This window comes from Fusarium oxysporum, chromosome 11 (assembly GCF_000149955.1).
Source record: "Fusarium oxysporum f. sp. lycopersici 4287 chromosome 11, whole genome shotgun sequence".
NCBI classification, from domain to species: domain Eukaryota; kingdom Fungi; phylum Ascomycota; class Sordariomycetes; order Hypocreales; family Nectriaceae; genus Fusarium; species Fusarium oxysporum.
In genome coordinates, this window is record NC_030996.1 from 121538 (window position 1) to 133981 (window position 12444).

The 12444-nt window shown below is 48.6% G+C and overlaps 5 protein-coding genes across 14 annotated transcripts; 2 read left to right on the forward strand and 3 right to left on the reverse strand.

The window, feature by feature from the left end:
- Positions 1-649: 649 nt before the first annotated feature.
- On the forward strand, positions 650-1280 carry FOXG_16515 (uncharacterized protein; the record flags this gene model as incomplete). The annotated part of the gene is made up of 3 exons (XM_018396530.1): positions 650-688; positions 757-790; positions 1039-1280. The coding sequence occupies 3 exons, from the start codon at positions 650-652 to the stop codon at positions 1278-1280; spliced, it is 315 nt and encodes a 104-aa protein (XP_018257111.1).
- A 1313-nt stretch (positions 1281-2593) lies between these two features.
- Positions 2594-3783, forward strand: FOXG_16516 (uncharacterized protein; the record flags this gene model as incomplete). The annotated part of the gene is made up of 2 exons (XM_018396531.1): positions 2594-3313; positions 3370-3783. The coding sequence occupies 2 exons, from the start codon at positions 2594-2596 to the stop codon at positions 3781-3783; spliced, it is 1134 nt and encodes a 377-aa protein (XP_018257112.1).
- Positions 3784-3840: 57 nt separating this feature from the next.
- On the reverse strand, positions 3841-6423 carry FOXG_16517 (uncharacterized protein). Its single transcript, XM_018396532.1, has 2 exons — positions 6166-6423; positions 3841-6118 (listed from the first exon to the last, which is right to left on the reverse strand). The coding sequence occupies exons 1-2, from the start codon at positions 6256-6258 to the stop codon at positions 4124-4126; spliced, it is 2088 nt and encodes a 695-aa protein (XP_018257113.1). The 5' UTR covers positions 6259-6423; the 3' UTR covers positions 3841-4123.
- A 394-nt stretch (positions 6424-6817) lies between these two features.
- On the reverse strand, positions 6818-9005 carry FOXG_16518 (uncharacterized protein; the record flags this gene model as incomplete). 10 transcript variants are annotated; one of them, XM_018396536.1, is made up of 9 exons in its annotated part: positions 6818-7012; positions 7062-7147; positions 7199-7244; positions 7291-7831; positions 7879-8140; positions 8188-8343; positions 8390-8459; positions 8507-8711; positions 8764-9005. In XM_018396536.1, the coding sequence occupies 9 exons, from the start codon at positions 8856-8858 to the stop codon at positions 6917-6919; spliced, it is 1557 nt and encodes a 518-aa protein (XP_018257117.1). In that variant the 3' UTR covers positions 6818-6916. The 10 variants fall into 10 exon arrangements, with proteins under 10 accessions (XP_018257117.1, XP_018257123.1, XP_018257119.1 ...); XM_018396542.1 differs by having other exon boundaries at positions 8390-8711; XM_018396538.1 differs by having other exon boundaries at positions 8507-9005.
- Positions 9006-10106: 1101 nt separating this feature from the next.
- On the reverse strand, positions 10107-11504 carry FOXG_22467 (uncharacterized protein; the record flags this gene model as incomplete). Its single annotated transcript, XM_018402872.1, has 2 exons — positions 10107-11151; positions 11289-11504. 2 exons carry the CDS (start codon positions 11502-11504, stop codon positions 10141-10143), a joined length of 1227 nt encoding a protein of 408 aa, XP_018257124.1. The 3' UTR covers positions 10107-10140.
- Between the last annotated feature and the right edge of the window lie 940 nt (positions 11505-12444).

A 12444-nucleotide genomic window follows, 5' to 3' on the forward strand; every position in this document is an offset into this window, starting at 1 on the left:
AGCTCACTGGTAGTTGATGATGTGGCGCTCTTCATACCCCGGAAGTGGGAACCATAGATGAAGCATACATGAGATAGCTGATTGTATATCCGCGAGCAGTCAGCATTGCGGGGAGTATCTCCGGAGTCCACCCGCTTGGTGTGGCTGTCTTGATGATACGTACTTGTCCCGTGTAGTGCTTGGACCAAAACGAGCCACTGTATGAAGAGACTGTAAAGTCGTACCACGACGACCCGTCCATGTCGTTGAGATTGTGATTGCGTAGGCTCGTCGAGATCTCCACTGTATCAGCAAGCAACAAAGCTTTATGAGCCACAGCGTGGCGTAGACGGTAGCCAGAGTCTCGAGGCGAATGCGTGACTCGCCTAATCGCCTCACCAGCAATGGCAATATACGCAGCAAATGGAAAGACAACATCATTTCGCAACTTATGATCCAACAGCCCGGGAAGGTCATCCGTGCTGAGGTGGTTTCGCCAATGAGTTGCAGTGGACGTCAACGTCTGAATAACGTGATAAGACGCGTTTTCTTGCTGCGATGAGGGAATGCTCGCTGAAGTCGACTAAAGTGACATGCTGATCTTCGGCTCCCGGTGAGCATCACGCATAGCCTCTGCTAGAAAGTACCCAATTCCAACGCCAATGTCGACATGTCTCTTGGAGAAGTTACCGGAGAAAAGCGGGCGGAGGTCATTATTTGTAGAACAGCCCCAGTAAACTGGCATAGAGAAGCGTAGAACATATATGTCATAAATAGATATGTAAAACGGGGTATAACCCGATGGCCCAGCGTATGGAGTGACTGGCATGTCTTTTGCTGTAAGTCGGGAGAATACGTTTAAAGAATCTAGACGATTTGGAAATGACGCGGTATTATGGATTGCTATGCTTCGCCAGTTGCACATTGATGGAACAGAAGGAATCAAGCTGCAGGTTAAGTAGCTAGCTGCTGATGACATATCTTCCGGTCTGGAACCGGAGTTGTACTACTGAAAACGCATGTCGAGTACAGTGCACTGAACTATGTAACTGCCGACAGGCGCCAACGTCGCTCTGACAATTGTGTGCATTCTACTAGGATTGGCGTACAAGATTGGATGGCTTCTCAAGACCAACCATGGAGTGCTTCTCGGGGAGGAATTCGGGACACATCTAGTGGCGGCCAATGACGGCAAGGTCTTACGGGGATGCGTTGGCTTGTGCAACAAGGCCATTGTACACGATTCTTATGCCAAGCATAACCATTCGTATGGCTTGGTCCTGGGTGCCTATGCATGGTAAATAAAAGACTTGCTTGCTCAGAGCCTTGAAATTGAGCGCTTTATGTTGAAAGGGCGGTATAGTTTGCTCAGCTTTGGGTGCAATCAATAAGTAATGAATGCTACTATTCCCAGAAGAAGCCTCACATCCGCCGTGGCGTAACTGTTGTTCACTTCCAAGCGGCATGATCTTGTTGGGCAATAGGCACTATCAGCGTCGCGTCGCGAACCACATTCCGGGCTTCGTAATTCGGATCCACGATGCTGATCATAATTACCATCCGATAGATTAGATTGCGGCAGCATCTTTTTCGCACCAATGTCTTTGAGGCTAAGAAATGATATATCCGGGTTAATTCCAAGGCTGGTCTCACATTGCCGCTCATCTATGGAGTAAACGCGTATTAATTTCGGTGCTGAGAGGAATTGCATCACCCATCCCGCGAGCTGTGTCAATTGTCTTGGGGAATTGTCGTAAAGAGTAGTAATGTTCAGCGACAAGCTGCTCAGCCCGTGTATACTTGGCACACGACGCATTCAATTCACTGATATAAAGCATCGAGCGTCATGAGCTGATTGCTTCTTCTTATGTGAAACCGATAACCTTCTTTATCCAGGTTTCATCGCCTTTCGTCTCCGGGATAAGCATAACACTATCCCGTGGTGCGTAAACAGATGGCCGTGCTGGTGGCCTACTACTGGCCCACTGTTCTGACCAGGATGCGGCTCCGCATTCATCAACCTCGATCCTTACCGTAAAGCAATTGACGCATCGTGAGGTTTAATAGAGAGTCATGAAATGAGGCTCATGTCAAGACTTTTAGTAAAATCTAGTTCAATATTCTTAGCTAGTCTTACAACTGGATCATCATCACTTCTAGCAAGACTTGGCATTAAGCTAAAGAAGCTTGATCCCTCCGTTTCAACTCGCATCATTGAAACACGCTCCCCACAAAAGACTAACCCTTTAATCCCAAGCTCAACCATGTCATCAAGTTTCATATCCCAAAAATACTGCCGACGTTCCACGGAATAAACAACAATGTCAAAAGTCCGCCAATAACAGTATAATCCTCTTCTTGGCGTGGTTGGGATGTTAACGACTGGGTCGCGATACGGCCTGTCTCAAGTTTCAAGTTAACAAAACAGGGCCAATTTTCTGGAAGAATTCTAGGAAAACATATTCTCCGCTGCTTACGGTAAAGCCTGCGAGAGAAGAAGTTGGCCGAGATAAATATACCAATGCCTTCCCACTAACTTATCTCTCTATTCCATTTTCTGCTATTCACTCGTTCGTTTCTTGTTTATTTCACCACATTCTTTTTTTTATTCACCATGAAGTCTCTCTCTCTTCTCTCCGTGGCTGTCGCCGCGCTGGCCTCCAACGTTTCCGCCGCTGGCGTAACCGGCACCCCCGAAGGATTCGCCTCCGAAGTCACAGGCGGCGGTAGCGCCGAGGGCGCGTACCCCAAGTCAACCGATGAGCTGGTCTCTATGCTTGGCGACTCTACCACGCGCGTCATCTTGCTCGACCAGGAGTTCGACTTCACCGGTACCGAGGGCACTGCGTCCGAGCAGGGCTGTGCTCCTTGGGGTACGGGCTCGGGCTGCCAGACGGCTATCAACAAGGATGATTGGTGTAACAACTATCAGCCTGATGCCCCCAAGGTCGATGTTAGTTACGATAAGGCGGGCTTGAACCCGATTATTGTCAACTCGGATAAGTCGATTGTTGGTGTTGGTGCGAATGGTGTTATCAAGGGCAAGGGTCTTTATATCAAGGGGACCAAGAATATTATTATTCAGAACATCCATATTACTGAACTGAACCCTCAGTATGTTTGGGGTGGTGACGCTATTACCCTTGATGGAGCTGATCTTGTTTGGATCGATCACGTCACAACCTCCAACATTGGCCGACAGCACATCGTCCTTGGCACCAACGCCGATAATCGAGTCTCTATCACCAACAACCACATCAACGGCGAGAGCCAGTGGTCTGCTACTTGTGATGGACACCAGTACTGGTCCATGTACTTCACCGGTTCCAGCGACGTAAGTCCCCCAATCTCACCCTCTATCTCTAATCTATCTATACTAATAATAACCAGATGATCACCATGAAGAACAACTACATCACCAAGACCTCCGGTCGCGCCCCCAAGGTCGCCGGAAACACCGTCCTCCACGCCGTCAACAACTACTGGTCCGACAACTCCGGCCACGCCTTCGAGACCAGCGACGAAGCCAAGATTCTCGCCGAGGGCAACCTCTTCCAGGACGTCAAGGCCGCTATCGAGGAGGGATCTACCGGTGCCATCTTTGCCAGCCCTGATGCTTCCGCCAACGCTGCTTGCTCCAGCGATGTTGGTCACGTTTGCGAGGTTAACCAGTACGATAACTCTGGTTCGCTGTCTGGTACCGATTCTAGCTTCTTCAGCTCTTTCGGTGGAAAGGGTGCTGAGGCTAAGCCTGTTTCTTCCGTCACTGGCCTTGCTGCCAGTGCTGGTTTCGGAACTATCTAAGTGGTTTGTAGGGGTATTGATGACCTCTGGAATCACTGGGAAACAGTGGAGATGTTGCTTTCGATGTATATAATCTCGAACTTTCGGGCTTATATCGAGCCGGAGGTATATAGAAACAAGAGTTAATATAGAGACTTCAGTTTCAACATGTTTGAACTCAATAGTGATCCCCAAGACCATTGCATAAACGCTACTCAGTCTCGTAGCGAGCCCCTGGAAACAGAACCTTGAGCGGTCTGCGAAATCCAGGCGTTCTAGTCTAAACATACCCCTACATAAAGACTGAGAGGATATTGGGGGAAGTTTCATAATCAATTTCAGGTTCTCATTTTGGGTATCACTATCCAAACAACGACCGCAGATTATTCTCCTCCATAACATCAATCCAATGCACACTCGTAGCCCCCGACTTCTCTTTATCATACTCATTCCAAATCGTCTGCACCAACGTCTTGGCCACAACAATTGGTCTAGGCGGCAACAGCGCTTCCAACGCATCGAGCCTCCCAACGATGAAACATCTCGCCTCAACAATCTTCATGCGCGACTCTGTAGCAGTAGATGTAGATAATCGCTCGATGTCCTCGTCTGCTTGGATGAGTTGTCCGATGTAATCTGATAACCCGCAATGCTCTGTGCTACCGAGGTCAAAAGGCGTTGGTGTCGCGAGAGGGACCTGGGTTTCGGGGCTTGAGATCGCATCGGAGGGCTCGAAGCGAAGACCGGTGCTGGCGGTGATGCAGAGCAGGGGTTGGGTCATTTTACTACCTGAGTCCGCGGGGAGTTGCTCGATCAATTTTGTTAGACGGAGACTTAGTGGTGTGATGCATTCTTCCCATGGGATATGTGCATCTGCTGGGCCGGAGAGATTATCAGGTAATCTCAGAAGCACCAGCTCCGGAAAGGTTTGGTAGATATGGATAAGGCCAGCGAGACGATATGCTTCAGCGACGTTGACTAGATGACGACACGGTGTTTTCTGATCTCCCGTCTCAGTATTCGCAGGTGCCGACTCAAAGTCTAAACCCAAAAGCTTCTCCTCCAACGTTTTTGCTTCCTCAATCATATTCAATGCAGTAGCGTGATCGCGCGTCGCAAAAGGTCCAGGATGTTTGACATGGTATCTGTAATTACGACAGAGTCTCAAAGTCTGCGTCAGAAGTCGCGATACTGTATTTGAAACACCCGTCCATGGATGCGGCATGTCATCGACGACAGGTTCGGTCGGTAGAGCTGTTGGATATTCGTCTGCGCTGATATCCTCGACTTCTTCCGCCTCGTATGTGATGTATGGATTCGTGTCTGAAACCACGGAGAGTAGTAGCTCGCAATATGTCCAGCTCTTGTTGAAGATGTTTAGTAATTTCCGCTCTTCCTCTGACAGGCGCCGTTTTTGCTTGTTTATCCGGTGAAGAAGAGCTTTTGCTTCTCTGAGGAAGGGTATACCCAGTTGCGTCGCGTTCAACCAACATATGCTCGTCCCTATACAGAACAACCCGTAAATCAGACCCATGGGTACGGTGTCGAGATTCGGCGACGATTTGACAACGCGCAGTTCCGCCTCGATAACATCAGTAGCATTCTTCATCATAGCGATAGAAGTCTTCTTCATATGCGGCATCTTGGATGAGAGATACGCCGATGACATGCTCTGCAAACTGGTTGATACAGCTTCCGAAGTTGACCATAAAGTTGTTGCTAGCATGCGATTCGAGTTTGTCGGTGAGTCATACTGCGACCATAAAGAGCAGATATCGCGAAACCAGTATTCAACGAGTTGAGTTGATAGATCTGTTATCGGTGGAGGAACGAAGAGCGTTGAGAAGTTTTGCTGAACTGGGAAGAGAGCGAGATCGGTGTTTGTATCGGAAAAGTCCTCAAATGTCGGTGTCGTTAGATCCAGCGCGTCAGGCGTCCATTCGAACTCTGGCACCGGAAGTCCTTCAACGGGAAGATCGAGCGGGAATTGAGAAATAAAGTCATCGGTTGGACTCATTTCAGACCCCACAAGCTGAGCATCTTGTTGAGCCTCCAAAGGCTGTGTGTTCAGCATGAATTCACCAAAAACTCCCTGGTTCGCATCGTTGGAGCTGTAGACCGAACCAGCGGTGGTGAACGATGCCGTCGATGCAGTGTCGAGCTGCCGTTTTGGCGGTCTACCGCGGCGCTTTTTGGTACCGCAGGATTGTTTTGGTGATGTTCGGAATTTGTGTTCGGCGAGTTCGGCTGGTTTTTCATGTTTGGTAGACCATCTCAAACCGCGTTGATAACCTCCACATTGAACGCCTCGCGATATACAAACCTGGCATTCTGGTTTGGCTTCATCGCATTTCAACTATTCCCTATCAGTCGCGTTCATCCGCCTTCCGGAAATTGACTTACGTGTTTGGTCCTACAGGTCAAGCATCCGGATCTCGATCTGACGGGCAGCTTCCGTTTGGCAGTGGACCTGGCACTTGATTCCGGTTCCTCCATGCTGAGTTTATATAAGCTTAGACAAGATGTGAGCAAGTTTATGGGGCTGGCTGAGTTGAGAAAACGTGCTCAGGCGATTGATAAACTCAAGGATAAGAATTGAAGTGAAGTGAACTGGGCTTCCCCGCAGAAGTTAGAGGGCGCGGTGATGAGATTGGTTTAGCGGGAGCCGCGGAATTGGTAAGCTAGGCTGTGATTTGTTGGAGACGGATTTGCAACTCCGCAAGCCCGAGAGGTCTAACGGGAGTTACGTCGCATTGAAGATAGTTCAAGTGTTGGTAGGGCTCGGTAGTTGGTCACTGACACTACAGTATAAGATCTTGAGTTGTCGTAGTAAAATCGAGTCACTGTTGAGATGCACTCTGCTCCGATACAGTTCCGGGGAGGGTTAAGCCACGGATAATGATGCATTACTGTACTTGTTAGTCAGTGGCGATAAGCAGATTCGCTAGGCCAGGCGGAGGGATCCGCTAAGAGAGCTGGAATTTGGTGAGCCAATGAAAGACAATGCGCTTCCGCTAACCCTACTCAACAGCTTTCGGCACAAGATGCATACGTTGCCGATTACAGGAGATGGCTGGTTGGGTGCAATATCATCATAAAAGTTCATTCAAGTCATTAAATGTAAGCTATATAAAGCCCGTTATGGTACAGCATATCACTCCGTTGGACTCTCAACCTTCTTTTCTTCCATCGCCAACTCATCCGTGGCTTCGGCAAGGTCCGGTCTTTCTCCAAGAATCACATCGAGATCCTGTCACAATCATCAGTAATATTCCCAGAGGGCGTGAAATGAAACTTACCGGGCCCTGGAATGTCTTCTTTCCGTAAAAGACCCAGTATCCTGTCAGGAAGATGGCAAAGATGCCAATGACAGCCGAGACGTAATCTGAATCTATTGTCAGCGTATAATCTAGAGAAGAGGGAGAGGGAGATGTACTCATCAAGCTGGCATCGACTGGCAGAACAGGCGGGAAGCAGAAGAACTAGGCACGGGTTAGCTTGGCAGTGTTGGCGGAGAGTATGACTTACAATCGATGTGATGAAGACGTAAAGAACAGCAACGTAATTGATGATCAAACCCCGAACCTTGCCAAACCTCCAAGGTGTATCCGCGCTCTGAAACCTTGTCAAAGTATCTCGGCCGCGAATTATAAGCGTGGCAACCGGAATAGCATACGACATGTTCAACAAGATTGTACAACTCGAAATAAACGCATTGAACGCAACAGTCGGCCCGAGATACAACAATCCAAATATCGCATTAAACACCCAGGTAAGAACAATAGTTCTGATGGGTACTTCCCATCTGGGATGGATGTGGCTGAAGTAATCGTGATACAGAGTACCTTTATCACGAGCCATAGCGTATAGGAGTCGGGACGCGCTGGTAATCGAGCCGTTGGTTCCGTGGATGAAGCAGATTGCTAACATGAGCGTGAGGAATGTGGTGCCGGCGCGGCTGCCGGTTGCTTGGAGGATGAGCTCGACGATGGGCATGCCTGTTGATGTTGCGACAATGCCGGAGAGGTCGGTGAGACAGAAAAGCATGACGAGGATGAAGATTGTACCGCTGTCCCTTCGTTAGCTTGCGGTTGTCTGAGCCAGTGCTTGACTTACGTTGTTCCTCCGACACCAACAGCGTATACCATCGCCAATGGAGCATCACGAGACGGCGTCGGCATCTCCTCCGTCATGTGCAGCACAGCATCGTATCCAATGAGTGACAGCGCTGACTGCAGAAGGCCCAAGATCCACGCAATTCCGTCGTTCCAGCCTGTTTCGTTCGCAAATGTCGCAAAGACGAATTCGGGGTCGGTTTTATCGGATGTCGAGAGAAGGACGACGCTGGCGACGAAAACGCTAAGAATGGACCAGTACACTATACAGTAAGTTAAAGCTCGCGGTCAAGGGACTTGGAAGGCTTACAGGCAAGATTGTTCCAGGCACCCAGAATCCGGTTGCCGAAGGTCATGGAGAGAGTGCCGAATGTGAGGACTGCCATGAAAATTAGGTACGTCTTCCATGCTGCCACAACGTAGTTTCCGTTGGATGCTACGACGCAGGCAGCCGAGATGAATTGTGCTGTAAACGGTCAATTTTAGGCTCTCAACTGCGCAGAATTACAAACCTGCGAAGAAACCCTCAGTCGTCACGAGAGTCAGCCACCCAAAAATATTGATGTATCCAACCGCAAAACTCTGCTATCGTCAATATTCTCCCAGCAATTACGCACCACAAAACTCACCATGACCTTCCTCCACTTCTCAGAAGTCAATGCCCACTGGAAATGATACTGCCCACCAGCAGTCGGCCAAATCGCCGCCAACTCACCCAAACTGGCCGCCAGCGCAAAATTACACAAGACGCAGAAGATAAAGCCATACAAGAAAGCAACAGATCCTCCAGAAGGAAGAACAATAGATAGACTTCCTGCTAGACAGATCCAAGTACTGGACTTCACATCAGAACATGGTTTGGACAGAGAGGTTGGGAGAGACACACTTGAGAATGGCAAAGGTCATGGCTACCATGGTGATCTTTGATAGGCGAGGCCGAAGATGGCCTTCGCCTTGGGGGTTATGTGTATGGTCTGTCATTGTGATGTTTTCTGATAAGAGCTATTCACTAAAACATGGCAATTCTGGAGAATGAAGAGCGAGGCGCTCGGCTTGTATATGCTGAGAGTCCCAGCTAGTCGGAAACCCAAAGGTTGCGGGGAAACGCCCCCTTCAAAGAATAAGGTCAACGGTTAAACACACGAGGCAGTGCTAGGTACTGTTTATTGGTAGTAGTATGACGCCGATCCAACGACTTGATAGGTAGATTTCCGAGAAGCTACAGGCGCATCATCGATATCGCCCCTGTTTTCGACCAGAGATACAACCAGTGTCAACTCAAAACGTAATACCCCAGATCCTTTGCGCCCGCAAGCGGGTGTTCCAGACCGGCACGATCTCGAATGTTAGTATAAACCACGAGGCGTTACGCGAACTCCACAAATTCGGTGGTGAAGGAGGAATATCAGACTAAAATTACCGTTTTGAGGTTAGTTTTTAGGTCGAGCCCCCGCATCACAGAGTTCCAGCCGCGTGAGAGTTTGATACTGTGATTCGTGCGATTTGCCACAAGGGATATGGCTTTTGATTGGGGGCTTGTTTTGTCGGAGCGATGTTGGTTGGTTGGGTCATCGTGAATATCTGAAATGGGTAATTTCTGCCATGATCTACGTTCAGGTGATGATGGACCTGGTAATAATTGTCTAGATAAGGTAGATTTCATAGCGAAGGATCGGTATCCGGCTTGGTATCTGGTTTAAATCCTTGGCTGGATCGTAAATGTGATGATGGATAATAAAATCCGGGGTAATGTGGATCTCGGTGTTTGTTATGACACCGGCCGATAGACAAATGCTTGCATATCTCTTGTTAAAGCTCACATCATCTACTACGTATTGTTTGCTTATTTTGTTATCTGGCTGCAGTCCATGCTGCGTGCTATGACATTCTTATCTTTTCTTTGCAATCCAGGAGGATCAGTACTCGTTAGATAGAGATCAACAACCATCGGGTCTCATGCCGCTGACACCTGCAAACATTTATTCAATATACTTAAACGCTTGTTGGGGGTGTATGTATGTCACATGTTTCAAGAGTGGGGGCCCCTTCTTAAGGCACCAGTGACCAGTTTCCCATGCCCACTCCGATATCAACCCGGGAGCTCTACCCGTGCAACACTTACGCTAGTAGAAAGTCGATTAGCAGGCAGGACATGCTATTCAGCTGTCTTCTTAGCTCTGTATGAGTGTCAGTAGTTAATCCTTACTGCACTCATTATCACCCTGCCATTACGTATTAACAGTCTTGTTATTCAGATCCTAGATTATGCGGATCCTGTAAGTTCCTTCATGTTCGGCATACTCTTCGCAGGGTATATCTTGCCTGCTCTGTGGCCCTCTGCCCGTGAGTGTTCGATGTTCATCGTCTCATCGTCTTCAGTGTAACACTCGCTGACAAGCCCACATTGCTCAAAAGTCCCATGCTGTCCAATCACAGGTCTAAGAACCAAATATGTAGCCAAAAGATAGTCGTCCTCTAAGAGTGAAGAGTGTATCTTATCGGGATCGGTTGTGCATATGCCAAGGAGCAGTACGTAGTACAGGCCAAACTGCAAGCCGCTGACATCAAATCCGCGGAAAGTAACAGGACCTCCATAAGTCTCCTTTATCTCGTCTTCTCTGCAGAGAATCGGACCCGCCTTATGATCGATAACCTGTACGCGACCCAGACTACCTTTAATCAGGATGTGACCACCAATGACTGGTCCTGTGGGATCACTGCCGCCACGAGTGGTCGAGATGTCGATAATCTCTGACTGAGGAGTAAATATTCTAGGCGGATTTATCCAAAGTATGCGACCATCAATTAATGCCCATGACCAACCCGCATCTCTATATTGCGGCCTTGGATTCGTGGTAGTGCATGAGAACCACGCAAGCTGGCGATGAAGATCGCTGTTGTTCCAAAGGCCAGCCAGGTATCCCGGATTTCCGAGATGCGGCTGTAGCCATTTCGCAATACCAGATAAGGCGGGCAACCAATCACTAGATTTCGTCAATTCGCCACCAGTATAGTTGGTAATGAGACCAGACCAGAGCTGAATCAGGTCTGGGCCAACGCGACTTGTGTCTGCGTTTATATCTCGGCGCATCAGACACGTTGCATTACCAAGGTCCTCTGCCAAGTTCTTCTTCCCATCGTATCTAATACAATAGGGAAGCCCATCAGGAAATACCTCACAAGCGCAAAGATAATCGCACTCCCAGAAGACCTGATTTCTCGCGAACTGAACCGTTCTTTTTGACATTAACCACTCTTGGTGCACCCATGCATGCTAGTTACTGTCAGAATCTCACCAGATAGACGTTGTTACAGAGATAGGGGAATCCATTACCGTCTGTAGAGGGGAGCTGCTGATTTCCCTCAGGAATAGTTCATCGTTGGCAAGCAGTCAATGATGACCCCCCGCACGTTCTGTGCGACACATTGGCCATGCAGCCCAGTGCGTTTGAAGAACAGACCTCCACTGCTGTCTCGTGAAGCTGCTGCGGCAAGGTTGCATTCTGCGTTAGCATACACTTTGTACATTAAAGTCGCTTCTCTGGCCCAGTCTTCCTCATCGTCTTGCACAATGCATACGCTGTCAATCCAGAGATACCGAAAGCCCAGGTTACGAGTTGCAGTCATTGCATCTTGGAATGTTTTTATGAGACTGTGTACGCCAGTATACAAATTTTGCAGGTTGTTTGTCGTGGCACAGATATGCTTGCTCTTTCCCCAACAGTGACTGACTGTTAGGTAAGGGCCTGATGGCAAGTTTTTTGCTGCCTCAATCAACCGAGACGTGTTTGTCGATTTCGGGTCTCCTAAATCCAGCAGTCGAGTTGGATACCATGGTACCGCCGCATAAGGCCGGAGACCGCGGTCAATATGCTTTTGCTGGCATTGACTGATCCAATGCCTCATCACATTCCAAGCAGTATGTGAATCGCTCGAAGGGCCAAGCGCCTCTTGTAAGGACGAAGAGCTTGCGATAGAGCTATGACAGAGATCCGTTTAAATAAGGGTCACACTAGTTGTCATTGGAACCGGGCCTTCGAAACCTTCCCTTGACGCATTGGCTTCTAAGATAATCCTGAGAATTGGGTGTTGGTGGGAAACAGCAAGCTGTGTCCATATAAGAAAGCAATCCAGAGGCTCTGCCTCTGTACGACGCCAGCTTGTATTCTTGATGAATCCGAGATCAAACGTTTCAAGGTGAATAGCGACTCCTGGTGAAAGCGCATCGTGCAGCAAGGTACAAATGTTGCAGCCTTGCTTGACCGCATGCACCCAGTCTCTGTGAGTAAGATGATGGCTTTAGGAACTCTGGCGGGAGGGTTCATTCTTGGCAGCTGTCCAGGCAAAAGACTCTTTGCAAACGCTACACAGGTTCATGCTGAAGTATAAATGGGCTCGTTGTCGTGATTGTCAATCAAGCAGCGTGTTTGCTGATATATGTGATAAATTAAAATGGACATTTCGTTAGATGAAGCTTCTTTCCCTTGACATAAGCCGAACATGATGTGATGTGACACGTGGTGCCATTGGATCTGTACACTTCAAGAAAACAAGGCTGTGACGCGTG